Genomic DNA, 20,068 nt, shown 5'->3' with positions numbered 1-20,068 from the left:
GTTTCCCACTCCATCCTCTCAGACTAGAGCTGCCCTATCTAGTCTTTGAGCAGGAACTGATGAAACCTGCTCGGTTGAGAGGCAAAACGCCGTCTAAGACAGGGGTTCTGAACCTTTTTCACTACAGAGGGGCCCGGGACCTACTCAAATAGTAACACTGATTTAGTAATCTTACTCTTAAATTTAATTTTATTCAATAATTATATCCAACCTACATACAGTTTAACCCTGTCAAACGATATGAATCCATATGTGAATCACAATGATTATTATCAAAGCTTAGGTCATGCTGATTACAAAAAATAAATACTAACCAAATATACTTTAAAAGAAGGCACTCATAAAAACGGACATAAAATTAATTAATATACAATTAAAGAGTGCTAAAACAAATACACAAAATTGATAATAAATTATAATAATAATGGTAATAATATTTATGTTTCCTCAATAAACTATCAATAAAATTAAAGCGCAAATAAAATACAGCTTCACCACTTTAGTCATCATTTTTGCCCTTCAAAAAATATCTCCATAATTTTAGCTTCAGACTTCTTCTTGTTTGATATTGTAATTACTGCCATAAGTGGTGGAAAAGTGTATTACAACCGAGTACCGCTGCAGCCCGTACAGACCACAGCTGAGAAACAGATTTTGGCAGCCCAACAATGGTTAAAAAACACTGTTCGTGATCAATTCAATGTCCTGAGAATATTCACAGGGAAATATCATTAAGACTGTATTTGTTCTCATCGTCACAGCGTAGCTGGAATTATATATTATCGCATGATTATAACTAGTATAATATTTTTATTGTAGGAGTCGGACTGTATAAGAAACAATATTAGTAACGAAAAAAGCCTTGGTATCGGTAGTATTGATATTTTGGTATCAAACCGCCCATCACTATCATGCAATACTGCTCTTCAAACATTTCAAGGAGGTTCCCATCTATATGATCATACAGTCATGGTCAAAAGTTTACATACACTTGTAAAGGACATAATGTCATGGCTGTCTTGAGTTTCCAATAATTTGTACAACTCTTATTTTTTTGTGATAAAGTGATTGGAGCACAAACTTGTTGGTCATGAAAAAACATTCATAAAGTTTGATTCTTTTATGAATTAATTATGGGTCTACTGAAAATGTGACCAAATCTGCTGGGTCAAAAGTATACATACAGCAATGTTAATATTTGGTTACATGTCCCTTGGCAAGTTTCACTGCAATTAGGCGCTTTTGGTATCCATCCACAAGCTTCAGGTTGAATTTTTGACCACTCCTCTTGACAAAATTGTTGCAGTTCAGCTAAATTTGTTGGTTTTCTTACATTGACTTGTTTCTTCAGCATTGTCTACACATTTAAGTCAGGACTTTGGGAAGGCCATTCTTAAACCTTAATTCTAGCCTGATTTAGCCATTCCTTTACCACTTTTGACATGTGTTTGGGGTCATTGTCCTGTTGGAACACCCAACTGCACCCGAGACCCAACCTCCGGGCTGATGATTTTAGGTTGTCCTGAAGAATTTGGAGGTGATCTTCCTTTTTCATTGTCCCATTTACTCTCCGTAAAGCACCAGTTCCATTGGCAGCAAAACAGGCCGACAGCATAATACTACCACCACCATGCTTGACGGTAGGCAAGGCATGGAATTAAAGGCCTCACATTTTCTCCTCCAAACATATTGCTGGGTATTGTGGCCAAACAGCTCCATTTTTGTTTCATCAGACATCACATGGACAAAGATAAGACCTTCTGGAGGAAAGTTCTGTGGTCAGATGAAACAAAAATGGAGCTGTTTGGCCACAATACCCAGCAATATGTTTGGAGGAGAAAAGGTGAGGCCTTTAATCCCAGACACACCATGCCTACCGTCAAGCATGGTGGTAGTAGTATTATGCTCTGGGCCTGTTTTGCTGCCAATAAAACTGGTGCTTTACAGAGAGTAAATGGGACAATGTAAAAGGAGGATGACCTCCAAATTCTCCAGGACAACCTAAAATCATCAGCCCGGAGGTTGGGTCTTGGGCGCAGTTGGGTGTTCCAACAGGACATTGACCCCCAAACACACATCAAAAGTTATAAAGGAATGGCTAAATCAGGCTAGAATTAAGGTTTTAGAAAGGCCTGTTATGGTTGGACTGAGGGGAGGTGACGGCTCAGACACCAGGGGGAAGTATGAACAATGATTTATTATATATATTAACCATATATATATATATATATATATATAATAATCAAACAATACAAATAAACAATAGAATGGAGTGTGAACTAGATCCAAAAGTGTATGTGGTGTAAGGCTATGTGTGCAGTTAGCTGAAGTGTGTGTTACCAAGTGTTGAACGAGAGATGAGGAAGTCAAGGGGAAGAAGGGAATCCGTGTCCAAGCTGGAGGTTGAGATCCAAGGGGCAGTCCGAGAAGCAGGGGAACGACGACAAGGAATGACGAGACACACAGCAACGTCAAAACACGGGAACGAAGGTCTGCGGTAGGATGACACGACAATGAAACACGGAAGGGAAAACACTGACAGAATAGGATTGTATCAAGCAGCAGATAATAGCTCACTATACAGGAGACTATATTCCGGCGCCTGATGGCCGGTTCAGCAGGCTTATGAAGGCAGCTTCCTCATTACCGACAGGTGCGCCGATTGCCAGTGAATGATTGCAGCTGGTGGCTGTTGCAGAGCGGAGACGCGCACGGCGAGTCCTTGGAAGTGCGCCGTGGACGTGTCCCAAGGTGAGACAAGCCGAGCGCAAGGATGAGGGTGCATTCCAATGCGCCCAGGCCGTGACAAGGCCTTCCCAAAGTCCTGAATTAAACGTGTGGACAATGCTGAAGAAACAAGTCCAAGTCAGAAAACCAACAAATTTAGCTGAACTGCACCAATTTTGTCAAGAGGAGTGGTCACAAATTCAACCAGAAACTTGCCAGAAGCTTGTGGATGGCTACCAAAAGCGCCTTATTGCAGTGAAACTTGCCAAGGGACATGTAACCAAATATTAACATTGCTGAACGGGACAGGCGGTAGAAAATGGATGGATGGATGTATGTATACTTTTGACCCAGAAGATTTGGTCACATTTTCAGTAGACCCATAATAAATTCATAAAAGAACCAAACTTCATGAATGTTTTTTGTGACCAACAAGTATGTGCTCCAATCACTCTATCACAAAAAAAATAAGAGTTGTAGAAATGATTGGAAACTCAAGACAGCCATGACATTATGTTCTTTACAAGTGTATGTAAACTTTTGACCACTGTATTTCTCTAGATATGCTAGTATTTTTTTTCCTGTGTACAAAAAAATATTTCAGAGGGTCAAATATAAAACACACAGATGCTATTGTCATAGGGAACTGAAGTAGAACATTTGTGTTGAAATTGTCTATCAAAGAATATCTTTACCATTAAGCTACATGCGTGTTTCATTGTGAGCACTTCAGCTAGCAGCCGGAGAGCATGAGGCCAGACCGATCGCTTGTTTGTTTAAATCCCTCATGGGTCTACGGAAAGTAATGAAAAGCAATAAAATAAACTCAGGACATGATAACGGCCAGATGGCGAGCTGTTGAACGCTACCTGTCTTCGCCTGTGGAGTGATTTATCCTTTCCGTCTGCTCAGTTTGCTTTTTCACTTAGCGATGAGGAATCACTACTCCTACCTGAAAACTGACAGTCGCCTCTGGGAAGCCATCAAATGATTAATGACTTCATACGGCCACTATCAGTTTGGAGGCAACGTTTGCGTATGTTTACAATATTCCTTACTGTTAGTTTGCACAGAGGGGATAAACTGACCTCTCCCAATTCGTGGCCCCGAGTCATCCAGGGTCCAAGGCCGCGAGACGCTGTCTCTCCAGGGAGAGCGCTGACAGTGTGGAAGAATAGATGTTCCTCAAGAGAGGTAGGTCAAGAAAGGGCAGATTTTGGAAAGCTCCTGTCTCCAGATAATATGCTACACTCCAACCACAGACGGATGAAGTGGATTGTCACGTAAGTGTCAGAGGGATAGATGGACTCCCAAATCCCACAAATACCATTCATGGTCTATTCTGCGCACAATGTATTTACAAGAAGAACATTCATGGGTGAACGTGCAATGTATCACACTGATAATGGCTTTTTTGACAATATCCGATATTCCGATACTGTCCAACTCTTAATTACCGATTCCGATATCAACCGATACCGATATATACAGCCGTGGAATAAACACATTATTATGCCTCATTTTGTTGTGATGCCCCGCTGGATGCATTAAACAATGTAACAAGGTTTTCCAAAATAAATCAACTCAAGTTATGGAAAAAAATGCCAACATGGCACTGCCATATTTATTATTGGAGTCACAAAGTGCATTATTTTTTTTAACATGCCTCAAAACTGCAGCTTGGAATTTGGGACATGCTCTCCCTGAGAGAGCATGAGGAGGTTGAGGTGGGCGGGGTTTGGGGTAGGGGGTAGGTGTATACTGTAGCATCCCGGAAGAGTTAGTGCTGCAAGGGTTTCTGGGTATTTGTTCTGTTGTGTTTATGTTGTGTTACGGTGCGGATGTTCTACCGAAATGTGTTTGGCATTCTTGTTTGGTGTGGGTTCACAGTGTGGCGCATATTTGTAACAGTGTTAAAGTTGTTTATACGGCTACCCTCAGTGTGACCTGTATGAATGTTGACCAAGTATGCATGGCATTCACTTGTGTATGTGACTGGGCCGGCACGCAAAGGCAGTGCCTTTAAGATTTATTGGCGCTCTGTACTTCTCCCTACGCCCGTGTACACAGCGGCGTTTTAAAAAATCATACATTTTACTTTTTGAAACTGATACCGATAATTTACGATATTACATTTTAAAGCATTTATCGGCCGATAATATTGGACTGCCGATATTATCGGACATCCCTAATTGCAACTTTATTATTGTTAACTCTGCCAGGTGTTTTTTGTCTGTCTGTTAGTTAGTAAGCAACATAACGCAAAAAGTTATGGATGCTTATTGACGAAACTTTTAAGAAATGCCCGAAATGGGATAAGGAACATACGATTCGATTTTAGGGGTGATTCCAACAACATTACCTGGCATACACGTTACAAGGATAAACTTCCATGTGTGTGTGTGTGTGTGTAGCATAGAGTTGCACGGTATACCGGTATTTGTATAGTACCGCAATACTAATGAATCATATTCGGTACTATACCGCCTCTGAAAAGTACTGTTCCCCCACCCCCCGCCGTTGTCACGTCGTGTCATTGCTGTGTTGCACCTTTCCTGCTTCCGGCTCCCCAGACCGTAGTCGAGGGGCGCAGGGGAGACTCCTCCAGGGCCGATGTATCTCGGGGGCAACACCCTTCACTCTACCCGGCAGTGGGTCTCCGTAGCTCCGGACTCCAGGGTGAATGATGAGTCCGGCGATTAGTTGCAACTCGTAACTTTATTAATGTCTGCACACAGCCAATCCACCACAACAACTAGTCCCCGCCCGCACTCACGCTACCTCTCCCTCTCCTCTCTTTCACCCACACACTCACTGACGTCACTCACCTCACATGCTGTCACCAGTTAAAGGGCCACACACACACATAAGCTACTCTCATAACAGCTGGTTTACAAGCAGAGGAGCATGTTCGGCAACGCAAAATCTTGGAGTACTTACAAGCAGACACAGTGTGTGGACCAGTGGCGTGCAGTCATTAGAGGGAGTGGAGTCACCTGCCATCATGGAAAGAAAAAAAAAAGTAAAAAGAAAAAAAATTAATGAAATTGTTATATGTATCCAGTGATTATACTAAAGTTATTTTCCATTTAACTTCACCAGTTTTAGATTATTTTTATTTTTATTTTCACATTTGCCGTTCAAATACTGAGAAGAGACGGTGCGGTGATCAGCAGCCAGTTGAGGCACGTCACCGCATTGTGCCTCAACATGGATTGTGCGCAATGACTCGGCTAACTGCTGGCCTGCTGTGCAGTGAGACCGTATTGCTATATGAATTATATTATACATTTCCATAGTTTAGTTAGCTGAGGTATATAATGTACAGTGTATTTTGTCAACAACTGTATGTGTGTAACGTATTTATTGTGCTGAGCGATCATAAAACTGGAGGCTCGTCTCATAACCCCCCCTCCTGGTGCCAAGCGCCTCCTGGTGCCAAGCATCTCCGCCGCAGAATGCACCGCCCGACGGGAGCGCCACACCAACCAAAGCCCACACCCAAACCCTCCACGTGCAAGACCGAATCCACCCAAAAAAAGTCACTTAACAAGAAGCCAAAAAGTGCAAAAACAACAATGCTCGCGCGGCGCGCCGGAGGAGCCGTGAACAGGGACACAACATTAGGTACACCTGCACTGCAGCGCGGATTTCATATTTCATTCATTCACAACTCTTCCAACACGAACACCACTGTTCCTGCACTTATAAGTAAAGGTAAGACCATAATAACGATTTTTTTGTTAAATGTGCTTTTTTGTGCGCTACAGTTTGTAAGTGTAAAGTTAAAGTTAAGTATACCAATGATTGTCACACACACACTAGGTGTGGTGAAATTTGTCCTCTGCATTTGACCCATCCCCTTGTTCACCCCCTGGGAGGTGAGGGGAGCAGTGGGCAGCAGCGGCACCGCGCCCGGGAATAATTTTTGGTGATTTAACCCCCAATTCCAACCCTTGATGCTGAGTGCCAAGCAGGGAAGAATGCTGGTATGAGCTTTTAAACATAACCCGTTAACTGCTGCCAATCAAATGGTGAAGAAGATACTCTTTAGGGTTCATATGTTTGTAAATCTGACTGTGATGAAGTCAGTGCCTCACCTGACATTAACCTCACCGCACGCCACTGGTGTGGACAGAAAAGGGAGAACGGACACATTTTTGGCTTAAAAACTAACGATAAAGGTGAAGTTATAACACTGAAACACCCTCAGGAAGAGAGGCTTTAAGACATGGCTAGCTAGCAAGCGGCTTAAGTCCAGCCGCAGTCGGCAGTGTTTTAGCTACATCTAAATCACTAATCCTGGTCTCCATGGCGACAAATAAAGTGAGTTTCTTACAAGTATCATCCCTGCAGGACGAGGAATAGCTAAACATGCTTCACTACACACCGTAGCTCACCGGCATCACAATGTAAACAAATGCCATGGGTGGATCTACACCTAACATCCACTGTAATGATATCAAGTACAGGGGCGCATCTAGTCGATACTACTATGATTATGTCGATATTTTTTGGCATCAAAATTATAAAAAAATATATTATGTTTATAAACTCAGGAAATATGTCCCTGGACACATGAGGACTTTGAATATGACCAACTACTTGGTATCGGATTGATACCCAAATTTGTGGTATCATCCAAAACTAATGTAAAGTATCAAACAACAGAAGAATAAATGATTATTACATTTTAACAGAAGTCTCACGTTTGGGTCGCATCTTTACGCGGGGTCGTTCTCTCAGGAATGCAGATGGACCACTCCGGACAAAGCGTTCAGGTAAAAACATGATTTATTCACAAAAATAATGCGAAGTACCAAAAAACAGAAAACAAGCAAAAGGAAAAAAGTGCTGATCGCACTGGATGCTAAACTAACACTTAGCATAAACTATGGACGAGAAAAACTTACTAACTGTAGCATGAACAAACAAGACTTATGTAGCAAGACATGAAGCAAACAACTAGGGACAAGGCAAAACTCAGGTAACAGGTGCTTGTAGCAATTAATGACGCCAGGCTGACTGACCGGCAAAGGAAGGCTTAAATAATGCCTCTGATTAGTGCTCGGGTAGCAGGTGAGCGGCCAAACACTAATCAGAGACAGGTGAACATAACGAGCAACCATGGCAACCAAAACAAACTCAGGAGGCGCACAAACAGGAACTAAAGGAGTCCAAAACCAACAGAAAACACAAAAACATGATCCGGACCAAGGATCATGACAAGAAGTGTAGATAGAACATGTTAAAAGAGAAAGTAAGCAGATATTAACAGTAAACGAACAAGTAAATTAATAATCCATTTTCTACCACTTGTCCTTAATAATTTAGACAAAATAATGGAATGGAAAATGACCCAATATGTTACTGCATATGTCAGCAGACTAATTAGGAGCCATTGTTTGCTTACTTACTACTAAAAGACAAGTTGTCTTGTATGTTCACTATTTTATTTAAGGACAAACTTGCAATAAGAAACATATGTTTAATGTACCGTAAGATTTTTTGTCCCCTTTATTTAGAAAAGTACCGAAAAGTATCGGGACAACACTAGTGTAGCATCCCACACCCCTCTATCACATCATCACTGCTTGACTCTTTGGTAAAGAACAGTTACACTACAAGTCATTGATTGCCAAATAAGCCACCATAGGGTCAAATAAAGGTACCAGTTCTTTGATAAAAAAAAGGTGAGAATCACTATTGAATTCAATTAGGAACTCATAGCAAAGTACAGAAGTGGCGTTGGTGTGGCTCTTCCCTCCCCTCCTCATCGCAGTCTTTGACAGCAAGTCTTTTGTAAAGGTGAAAGTAATGTCAAATGCTCTTTTATTCATTTTATTTGTCATTTATATTTGTTTTCCATTGGTTACCGCATTTACAACTATAATCATTCTTATTGGGATTAATTTATCAGATTAATTTGATTTACAGTATGTCCTTCATAATTGCTTCGGTTTTTGTACAAAACCCAAAACCAGTGAAGTTGGCACGTTGTGTAATTCGTAAATAAAAACAGAATACAATGATTTGCAAATTCTTTTCAACTTATAGTCAATTGAACATATTGCAAAGACAAGATACTTAATGTTCGAACCGTGAAACGTAATTTTTTTTTTGCAAATAATCATAAACTTAGAATTTATTGGCAGCAACACATTGCAAAAAAGTTGGCACAGGGGCATTTTTACCACTGTGTTACATGGCCTTTCCTTTTAACAACACTCAGTAAATGTTTGGGAACTGAGGAGACCAATTTTTGAAGCTTTTCAGCTTGATGTACAACTTAAGTTGTTCAACAGTCCGGGGTCTCCGTTGTGGTATTTCACGCTTCATAATGCGCCACACATTTTTAATGGGAGACAGGTCTGGACTACAGGCAGGCCAGTCTAGTACCCGCACTCTTTTACTATGAAGCCACGCTGTTGTAACACGTGGTTTGGCAACATATGTTGCTCCAAAACCTGTATGTACCTTTCAGCATTAATGGTGCCTTCACAGATGTGTAAGTTACCCATGTCTTGGCCACTAATACACCCCCATACCATCATTCATGGAAGCTGCTTTTATACCCAATCATGGCACCCATCTGTTCCAAAACAGCCTGTTCACCTGTGGGATGTTCCAAATAAGCGTTTGATGAGCATTCCTCTACTTTCTCTTTTGCCACTTGTGCCAGCTTTTTTGAAACATGTTGCAGGCATCAAATTACAAATGAGCTAATATTTGCAAAAAATAACAACGTTTTCCAGTTCGAACGTTAAATATCTTGTCTTTGCAGTCTATTCAATTGAATATTGGTTGAAAAGGATTTGGAAATCATTGTATTCTGGTTTTATTTACCTTTTACACAACATGCCAACTTCACTGGTTTTGGGGTTTGTAAGATTGGGTCTTTGTCAGACCTTTTGGCACAGATTACTGACACAAACCGAGGAACTGCTAAACCTTAAAATGTTTTGAATGTTTGATTCTGTCCCAAAACTTGTTGATGCAAAGAAGGCATTATTTTAGAATCCTTCTAAAGTCCATTCCCATGTGATTTGATCAGTTATACTGTTGATCACAGACCAGGCTATAGACCAGTGACTTATTTTTTTAAAAACCAAATACCACCTCAGAAAACACTCGGCTCTCCAAGTACCACCATAATGACCAACATTAAAATACAGTAGCGTAGTAGGCCTAAGTAGTCATTAAAAACAAAGCAGAGATTTTATTTAACAATTATAAATATTTTTGGCTACTGTAACATTACACATACTTTGAACAGTAACACTGTTTGATAATAGGAAAAACACTGTACTTAAATAATGAATCAAATACAATTAATTGCATAGTTAAAATTAAATAAACACTGTACAAAAACAAATACATCAAAAAGTATTTTAATCTTTTATTGTTACATGCAGCTTTCTCTACCAATGTTGAACCACTGGACATTGAACCCTCCTGTTCTAAGGATATTACGAGATGCGGAACGTGAACCGAGGGCCCTGGTGGGACTCGTCAGAAATATACAGTGCTGCTGTACGTTTAAAGGGGAACTGCACTTTTTGGGGGAATTTTGCCTATTGTTCACAATCATTATGAGAGACAAGAAGAATCTTTTTTTTTTTAGGATTTTAAAGATGATAAAAAACACTTTGTAAGATGCGGCTAATGACAGTCACCATTGTAGCCTTCAAAGCCCTCTAAAACAACTTCAAAACCCTCCATCAACGTTTTATATGCACACTGCAAGTCTATAATGTAGTAACAGACACGTTCATGTAATATGTACAATATTTACCGTATTTTGGTCATTTTAATCAATGACTGATTTCTTTTGAGAGCCTCTCCATTTTGCGCGTTTTGACTTTTGGCAACAAATATGTGTCCCTACTTCCATAAATCAAGGCATACTTGGTAACAGACAACGGAGACAACTATTTTTGGTCAAATGAGGATTCACAACCTTATATTTTTGAAGCTGAATATACCGAGAATGAACTGCTGCTTATAGAAGCGAGCACAAAGGAAAGGTGAGACGTTGGAGCAGACAGACGCCCAGAGAGTGAGGTCGGCTTGACTCGAAGCTGTAAATGTGGAACTTGAAGCCAAGCTTTTTCGACATAAATGGAGTGCTTACCAAAATAAATCTGAAAAAAAAAACCTCGCCAGCCAGGTGGACCAAAAGCACAACTGTCCATTGAGTGAGTCACACTTTAAATGTTGGTCATGATACATGCAGCACACCATGCCTTTAAAGTCATTGTGGAAGTTGCGTCCTCGAAGTCCTACTGTCAGACACGGAACAGGAGCCAAGCGTGCAGGGTTTAACAAGGTTTTAATAAGCATATGTTTTAACAAAGTTTTTTCCTCCAACGGGACTTGACTTTTCAGTCCTCCGTATCTTCCTCCTCCTCTGTTCCCGGCCGCTTACTGTTAAAGACAACAGATGATTAGATAACTCGTACCACCTGGGAGATCTAATCACCTGTCCAGCTGTGTCTCGCCGTCAATACTTGCCACGCCCCCGTCTGATGGCGCTCTGCCCTCAGCACCATAGACAGAGGCGGTGACCTTTGCTCCTGCAGGCAGCGCTGTCCACACCTCCCTCCACAGTCATATATGTTTTTTCTTTTTTTTAATGCATTCTAACTATTACAGTATATTATATTATATTTATTATATAGACACTGTAAGTGTATATGTAATGTAGTAACAGGCACATTTATAATAACAGTTAATATTTACGTATTTTGATCATTTTAAGCATTCGGCGGCGCATTCATTTAAAAAAACACATCACAACGTTAGCTTTTTTTTTTCCAACAACATCACTGATTGCTACATACTGCAGACATTATGAGAGCCAACAAACATAATAAAATGTCCCTCACTGTACAATGTCTGCTGTTATTAGGATTTAGGATTTTTTTTTTTAAGGGATTTATTGGCGGAATAGAGAACCTCCCATTGTCTCTGTTATAAGCGGACTTTTATTTATGAGTTACAATGCATTTTAAAAAAATACATCCGTCGTCTTGCCCCTCATAATGATTGTGAACAATAGGCGAAATTCCCAAAAATGTGCAATTCCTCTTTAAAATAGCTGTTAGGTCCATTTTCACTATGACCCTTGGAGGCAAAAACTTAGGGCACTCCTGCTTCTGCTAGTTAAGTTTGATCATTATCTCGGCGCAATACCAGAGCTGAAGCCGACCCCGGCGGGGCTGATCCAAGGAACCCAGTGAACTATCCAATATATCCATCCATCCATTTTCTACCGCTTGTCCCTTTTGGGGTAGCGGGGGGTCGCTGGAGCCTATCTCAGCTACAATCAGGCGGAAGGCGGGGTACACCCTGGACAAGTCGCCACCTCATCGCAGGGCCAACACAGATAGACAGACAACATTCAAACTCACATTCACACACTAGGGACAATTTAGTGTTGCCAATCAACCTATCCCCAGGTGCATGTCTTATATAGACAACGTTTTTTTGTTTATCAGAGTATTTTAGCCACATTGAGCTGAAAAAAGCGAAAAAGCAAAAAAAGCAAACGGTCGTGATGCGTTATTTAAATTAATGCGCCGCGAATGCTTAAAATCATCAAAATACGTAAATATTAAATGTTCTTATAAATGTGCCCGTTACTACATTACATATATACTTACAATATATATAAAACCTTAATGGAGGTGTTTGGATGTTTTTTAAGGTCTTTATAGGCAAAATTGAGCGTCTCCCATAGTCTTCATTGTAAGTGGACTTTTGATCACATTTATTTAATATTTAAAATGCATTTTAAAAAAAATACATCCATTGTCTCTCATTTTGATTGCGAACAATAGGCAACATTCCCCCAAAAAAGTGCAGTTAGTTTTGGTGTCCTTTAGTGTTTTTTGCTATGACATTAATTTTTTGACATAGAATATATATCATTAAAATATTCTTTATATGAAAAAAAAACTTCTTGAAGTATGCATTTTTGCATATTGAGGGGAGTAAGTGCCTCTCTCCCAAGCACGTTCAGCGGTAAAAAAAAAAAGAAGAGGGAAAAAAATGGTGTCAATGTAGATGCACTGCACGACTGCATGTTAAATGCCCATAAGAAGTGGTAAATGCCTCCTGGATGTTTGAAAACATAGCAAAACGCCATAGGTAGCAGCATGATAACATAAATGTGCAGTCAATGATAGAGTGTCTCTGTGGTGATGCCCCGTATAGTACGGGCAAAATCCTCATTTAAATAAGGTGGTCTGCACCACTTTTCAATTGTACACACAGTTTTAGTAAATCACACGCAACATGCCCACTAATAGTACACGCTATTTTATAGATTGCACACTCTGTTTAGTGCGTGGTATTTGGATCTTAGTAAATCAGACCTTTACTGTAGTTAACAATCAAATTGTATGACGACTGTATTAATACAGAACAATATTACTGGAGCATGATGGAGCAGCGTGTACACATGATGCCCTCTTCACCTTTCTGACTGCCCCCTCATACTGTATATGCCTGCCTCGTACCGGCCCTGTCTGCCATGCACTGTCAAGTGTGAGAACTTATATACAGGTAATATATATATAGGTGTGCGCCTTTCCAAATCATGTCCAACCAACTGATTTTACCACAAGTGGACTCCAATTAAGCTGCAGAAACATCTCAAGGGATGATTCGTTGAAACAGGATGCCCCTGAGCTCACTTTTGAGCTTCATGGCAAAGAATAGAGAATACCTATGAACATGTGATTTCTTTGTTTTTTATTCTTAATACAGTTTCAAAAAATTCTAAAAAAAAAAAAACTTTTCACATTGTCATTATGGTGTATTGTGTGTAGAATTTTGCGAACATTTATTCCATTTTGCAATATCAATCAATCAATCATTCAAAGTTTACTTATATAGCCCTAAATCACGAGTGTCTCAAAGGGCTGCACAAGCCACAACGACATCCTCAGCTCAGATCCCACATCAGGGCAAGAAAAAACTCAACCCAATAGCATGACAATAAGGCTGTAAAATAACATAAGGTGGACTGTATTGCGCCGTTTTTTGTTTGATCAATCAGTGGTGGTTAAAATGGAGAGGCTCTCAAAAGAGTGACACTATTCCTGGGATTGAACAGGTTTAGCGTGGCAAAGGTAGGAATGTGTGTGTTCAAGTTAAAGAACGCCGCGGTTTGATTAGTTGACTTATAAAGCTGTGGTCTTTATATACTCACACAAAGCATCAGTATTTTGGAACAAGGATGAGTTGAAAAAAGAAAGGGAAAAAATATATAGTTGGAGCAAGTAATATATACATCTTGTACCACATACTGTATCTACCGTGCAGCAGTGTTGCTGAGCCCATACAATGCGTGGTGGCAGACGTGGGTGGTGTACAGACTAGTACCTGACTGGCCCCTAGCCAGGGATACGGTGAAGACCTCAACGGCGGAGCAGGCAGAAGACGGTAGATTTAAGAACTACCACAACGGCTGCGATGGCGGAAGAAGGCTGCAGCAGAAAACGGTCCCCAGTCGTCTTGGACTCCATGCCACTGGACCCTGACCCGATTCTGTCAAGAATCGTGTGGTGACTGTCTGTGCATTCCTGTAAGACATTTTGACAATACAATTGCATTGGTGTCCAAAAATGTGGGTCTTTTTTATGTTAATTTAAATTAGGCTAGCCAGTAATAACCTGTAATTAAGCAAAAAAATTCCAAATTCAAAAGTGTGAATAATCTGATATCCAAAATTAATGCATTAAAAGCATGTTTACCTGTGCATATACGACTCCTTTAGAAAGCGTACAACCACCTACATATGTAAATGCATTCAACTGCAATCAACATTTGCAAAAAAAGACCGTTATAATACCATATTTAGTTCCTGTTCCGATACCACTCTACATCTCCCTTCAATTGCCAGTTTGCTCACAACAAAGTAAGCTAACAAGTTAAGTAGTCAACAAGAGTTGTGGTTGTTCACTGAGTCGAGTCACAGGACTGTGCTCTACTTTTTGTTAGAAATGGCAACAGTGGAAGATTTTAGCATGCATGTGCATGTATGAGCCAGTCTGCACCACAAGAAGAAGATAGAGAAAAATAAAGAACTTCTTGATTACAACTTTGGACTAAGCTTTTCGGGTAAACTTCTGCCATATATGGAGATATACGCTGATGTAACAAAGGCAACATACGTCACTAAAGTCTCTAATTTCCAAACAACTCTTTTAAAGCAAGTTTGGAAAAAGGCAAGTGTTACTCCCTCCGAGGGTCTTAATCAAGGCTCAAGTCGTCCGTTTTTGCTCACAGACATTTATTCCAGCCTTCTTCACGTTACCAACGATGCCAAAAATAATGCAGAAGTAATAAAATAAGCAAACAGAACTCACAATTAGTCTGACATCCAAAAAAAAAACATATTGATTTCACATACATACCAGAAATAATCATACCTCATTGGCCTCATAAACTCCAAGGGAATAACGTGTATTTTCAATCTGAGACTCCATTAACGTCTTCCACATCAAACACTTGTCGTCTCATGCTGCTTCCTTAACGCGCCACATATTAATTGTCCCCCCAACAACGTGATCAAACCGGGAAAAAAAATATGTTCCCCTCTCAATTTACATGGGTTTTTAACAAAATATAAAGTTAACATAAACTTGCATGAATTAACCCAATTAATCACATTCTGTGCACAATATGAACTTATATTTATGCATTTTCCTGTGATGAGGTGGCGACTTGTCCAGGGTATACCCCGCCTTCCACCCGAATGCAGCTGGGATAGGCTCCAGCATCCCCCGCGACCCCAAAAGGGACTACAGTAGAAAATGGATGGATGGATGGATATTCATACCAAATATGAAATTATATATCAAATATTCATGTTGCTTCCGTCAGCAGCTACAGCAAAATTGTTTTATAAGTACCTCTGCCACGCCTCCGTGGTTTGATTTCAAATGTTCAGGACTTATGGCCATACTTACCAACCCTCCATATTTTCCCGGGAGACTCACGAATTTCAGTGCCCTTCCCGAAAATCTCCCGGGGCAACCATTCTCCCGAATTTCTCCCGATTTCCACCCGGACAACAATATTGGGGGCGTGCCTTAAAGGCACTGCCTTTAGCGTCCTCTCACCTGAAAAGGAGACTATTATATATGTCTCCGTTATCCATAGGTTTATCTATAACCCATAAAGTAGGCAGGCACGTAGCTATTTCTCAGCGTGTGTTTAATCCAGCCGGCACGTTAATACACTGACACACAACATCGGATTCCCATCATGCATTGCTTCAAAACTACGGCAAGTAGTAATGTCCAAAAACATAACAGAGACGAAGCAGAAGAACGAAGAAGAGACATGGCGACGACACGTAAGAAGAAGAAGTACGCTTGCAAGTTCCAAAATGATTGGAAAAAATAATTTCAGTTCATCCAGGACAGCTCGAAGGGAAGGGGTATGCTGCCTGCAAATTTTGTAGATCAGACTTCTCCATTGAACACGGTATATCCTATCGGATATACTCATTCATGAACGGACCCCCTGCAGTGTGTATTTTCCGGACTATATAGGGCACACCGGATTATAAAGCGCACTGCCGATGAATGGTGTATTCTTGATCTTTTTTCATATATAAGGTGAACCGGATTATAGGGCGCATTAAAGGGGTCACATTATTTTATTTTTTTCTAAATTGAAAACTTTTCCTTGTGGTCTACATAACATGTAATGGTGGTTCTTTGGTCAAAATGTTGCATAGATTATGTTTTACAGACCATATTCAAGCCGTTTTCTGACAGTCGCGTCCGGATGCAGCGTTTTGTGGGCGGTCTTATTTACGTTGCTCACCTTCGGCAGCGTCTTCTCCCCGTCATATTTGATGTAGCGGTGTAGCGTGCAAGGACGGGAGTGGAAGAAGTGTCAAAATATGGAGCTAACTGTTTTAATGACATTCAGACTTTACTTAAATCAATAACGGAGCAGCATCTCCTGAAATGTGTCCCATGAAAAACCTCTAATAACTAAAGTTCCTTGGGTGAATAATGTATACTCACTACACCGGTATGTTTTAGCGCTTTCATGGCGAGTTCACTGACAGAAGTAAGTAAGAACTGTACACTACTTTATATTAGAAATGGCAACAGCGCAGGATGAATGTCTCATAACAAGAAGATAGAGAAAAAGAAGAAGCTTATCGACTACGGTGTCGACACGGACTACAAAGGTGGAGGTGCGCAATTTTTCAGGATTTATGCAGATCCCAAATACAGATCAGCAAGTACTAGAAGGTACGAAAAGTTGCTTTTGCATAATATTGCGAGACAAAACGCCAGAGAATATGTCTTACCTTATACACACACACCATAATAATACCCGTATGTTGAAGCACATCAAACGGTGCAGCGTACACTTCTCTCTTATGTTTGACTGCCATCTACCGGTCACACTTATCATTACACCATGTACCAAATAACATTTATTCAAGATGGGCAGGCTCAACCAAAAATATTCCTTACATTAGGGTTATAAGGCGCACTGTCGAGTTTTGAGGGAAAAAAAAGGATTTTAAGTGCGTCTTATAGTCCAGAAAATACGGTACACCTCATCGCAGGGCCAACACAGATCAACAGACAACCATTCACACTCACATTTACACACTGGTGCCAATTCAGTGTCGCCAATCCGCCATTATTAACTATTCACAGAGATTCCTACTATTTTTGAAGAACAGTTTATTTAAAAATACAGAACAAGACAATACAATAGAACAAAATACAGAACAGAATTTGAATCAAAATATTTAAAGTCATGAACTAATAATCGTGATGGGCACGGAACTTGGTACTTTTATCGGTACCGACCAAATTCCGGGTACCAATTCACATAAATACCAACTGTGGCATATTTCCATACCTTTGTTGGCTGCAGACTCTACACCGGGCTTGGTATGTGGCAGGCAAACAGGTGTATTCTGCTTTTAGGTCACGTCGATTGCGATCTACTAGTCGATCCTGGTAGGGGTGGGAGTCCATCGCGAAGCATTAAAAAAAATGTGTCCATTTTTTTTTCTGTGTGTACCTTGTTTGGGGGGAGGAACATTTGATATGTGATTGTACTTTTGGAAGTTGTATATGCCTTGAAAGTAAAAAAATAATAATAATAATAAATTGCTATTATCTATTGATTGACATATACAGCAGCCAGTCTGACATCGACTTTTTTGACACATGGATCATTACGCACGCTCCCTACCTATGAAGCTACCGAGTTGCCCTCTTCGCCTTTAAATATAAGTTTAAAAAAAAGAAAAAGAAAATGAGTGGGGGTGCAGGCCAAAAAAATAAAATAAAAAAACTTCCATGTAATAGGAGAACTTTCTTTGTATGATATCCTACTCCAAATGCGTTTGGCAAGTCCACAATTGCAACTTCGAACAGGGGAAATGTGGAGCGCCATTTTCGGACTGTTCACAAAAGCTTTGACACCGACTTCCCTTCAAAAAGTGGGCTGAAAAGTGAAAGGTAAAGGAACTAAAATCCCAGTTGTCCTGACAACAGTCTCTTTTTACACAGCTGACTACAAAAGCAAAAGGAGCCAAGGAAGCATCTTTGAGTCACTTAGTAATTAAGCACAAGAAGTCCTTCCATAACGGAGAAATGGTAAAAAAAAAAGGCATTTTTTGAAGCAGCTGACACGTCGTACCGAGACTTTAAAAACAAATCAAAACAACTTTCAATTAAAGCACGCCACCTATCAAGAAATACAGTTACACGGTGCAGTGAAGCCATGGCCAAAGATACAACCCAGCAACTTTGGAATATTGAGAAATGTGAATGTTGTTATGATCCCTTACCCGGATCATATTTTGTTTAGTTTTTGACTACCTTAGTTCTCTTTCAGCACCTCTGGGTTTGTGTTTTTGTTACCATGGGTGCTGATTAGTTTCACCTGCCTCTGATTAGTGTTCGGGACGCTCACCTGCTCCTGGGCTCTAATCAGAGAGCTAGTTATTCCCGTTTTTCGCCACACTCAGTCTGGCTGTTTTATTTGCTCTATGCAACAGTTACACGTGTTACTTCTTGATTCCTGAGCTAAGCTTTTCTTGTTAGCTATTCCATTAGCTTTCCGTGCTATAGGCACGCTTGTTTTGTATCCTGTATGATTTATAAAAAGAAATCATTGTCTCACCTGCACCTTGCCTCTGGAGATTCCGTCTGCATCCCGGGAAAGCGACTCCACGCAGTAAAATGCGACCACGTCGTAACAAATATTTCACACTGAAATTCTACAAGAGTGAGTGACACAGCCCTGTTGTGCATTTTTATTCGGCTTTAATGACATTGGTGTAAAATAGCTCTTAACATTACTGCTCAGGAGAGGACATTTTTCAGTCTTTTAAAAACTTTATTGAGAAAATCCAGCTCAGTGTGCAAATTGGTGTCCATCCCAATGGACGGTGCACTCACAATGGTTGGCTGCCCAGATTAATTTATTGCCAAGTGCAGGGAGAATGTTGCTTTCCCGGACATCCTCAATTACCATCGCAAAATATACAAACAAACGTTATACGCAAAATGCTCACCATGAAAAATATAATGGATGTGGCAAAGAAGATCGCCTGTTCTATTCGTGCCACAGCTCTTTTAATCCATGCACATCTGGAGGAGTCCGACTGCAACTAGACACTGCTTAGTTGAGGGAAACTCCTGTAAAGATTTAGAGAGCTCTGTCTGGAGATTAGGGAGTTTCTATGTGGAGCTAAACATGTGTAATAAAACCAACTAAATGACAAAGAGTGGCTGCTGGACTTATTTTTACGGACCTGACTAACATGTTAAATGACCTCAACGTAGAGCTGCAAAAAACAGTGATCAACATGATCGACTCAGTCAATGTTTCTAAACAAAAAATGCAAAATCTGTCCGTAAAGCTGCAGTGCCATGACTTGGCAGTTTTCCAGAATCTGGCGTCAGAGCTGAAGACGCCAAGGTTGGCACTGCACGCTACACAGAGCAGATTGACAAGTTCTGTCACAGATTGACAAATGCTTTCAGGACTTTGTTTTACTGGAGCTACACTATATTGCCAAAAGTATTTGGCCACCCATCCAAATAATGATAATCAGGTGCACTAATCACTTGGCCCGGTGTATAAAATCAGGCATGGAGACTGTTTCTACAAACATTTGTGAAAGAATGGGCCGCTCTCAGTGATTTCCAGCGTGGAACTGTCATAGGATGCCACCTGTGCAATAAATCCAGTCGTGAAATTTCCTCGCTCCTAAATATTCCAAAGTCAACTTTATTATAGAAAAAGTGAAGTTTGGGAACAACAGCAACTCAGC

At 40.4% G+C, this 20,068-nt stretch overlaps 1 protein-coding gene across 2 annotated transcripts in view; it reads right to left on the bottom strand.

Moving 5' to 3' along the window:
* Positions 1-5,242: 5,242 nt before the first annotated feature.
* The window catches only part of pms1 (PMS1 homolog 1, mismatch repair system component), a 72,521-nt gene continuing 57,695 nt past the window's right edge, over positions 5,243-20,068 (bottom strand). Inside the window, exons 13-14 of one of the 2 annotated variants that reach the window (XR_009828285.1) lie at positions 14,119-14,319; positions 5,243-5,723 (exon numbers count right to left, since the gene is read on the bottom strand). Coding sequence is in view for 1 of the 2 variants with exons in the window: in XM_062067715.1 (XP_061923699.1) it covers positions 14,287-14,319 (33 nt within the window). In the remaining variant the exon portion in view is untranslated. Of the gene's footprint in view, positions 5,724-13,995; positions 14,320-20,068 lie in introns of those variants that run through there. The other variant, XM_062067715.1, reaches the window with a different exon arrangement.

This window comes from Entelurus aequoreus, linkage group LG13 (assembly GCF_033978785.1).
Source record: "Entelurus aequoreus isolate RoL-2023_Sb linkage group LG13, RoL_Eaeq_v1.1, whole genome shotgun sequence".
NCBI classification, from domain to species: domain Eukaryota; kingdom Metazoa; phylum Chordata; class Actinopteri; order Syngnathiformes; family Syngnathidae; genus Entelurus; species Entelurus aequoreus.
The sequence above is the reverse complement of the archived record's forward strand: the minus strand, read 5'-3'. Positions and strand labels throughout refer to the sequence as shown.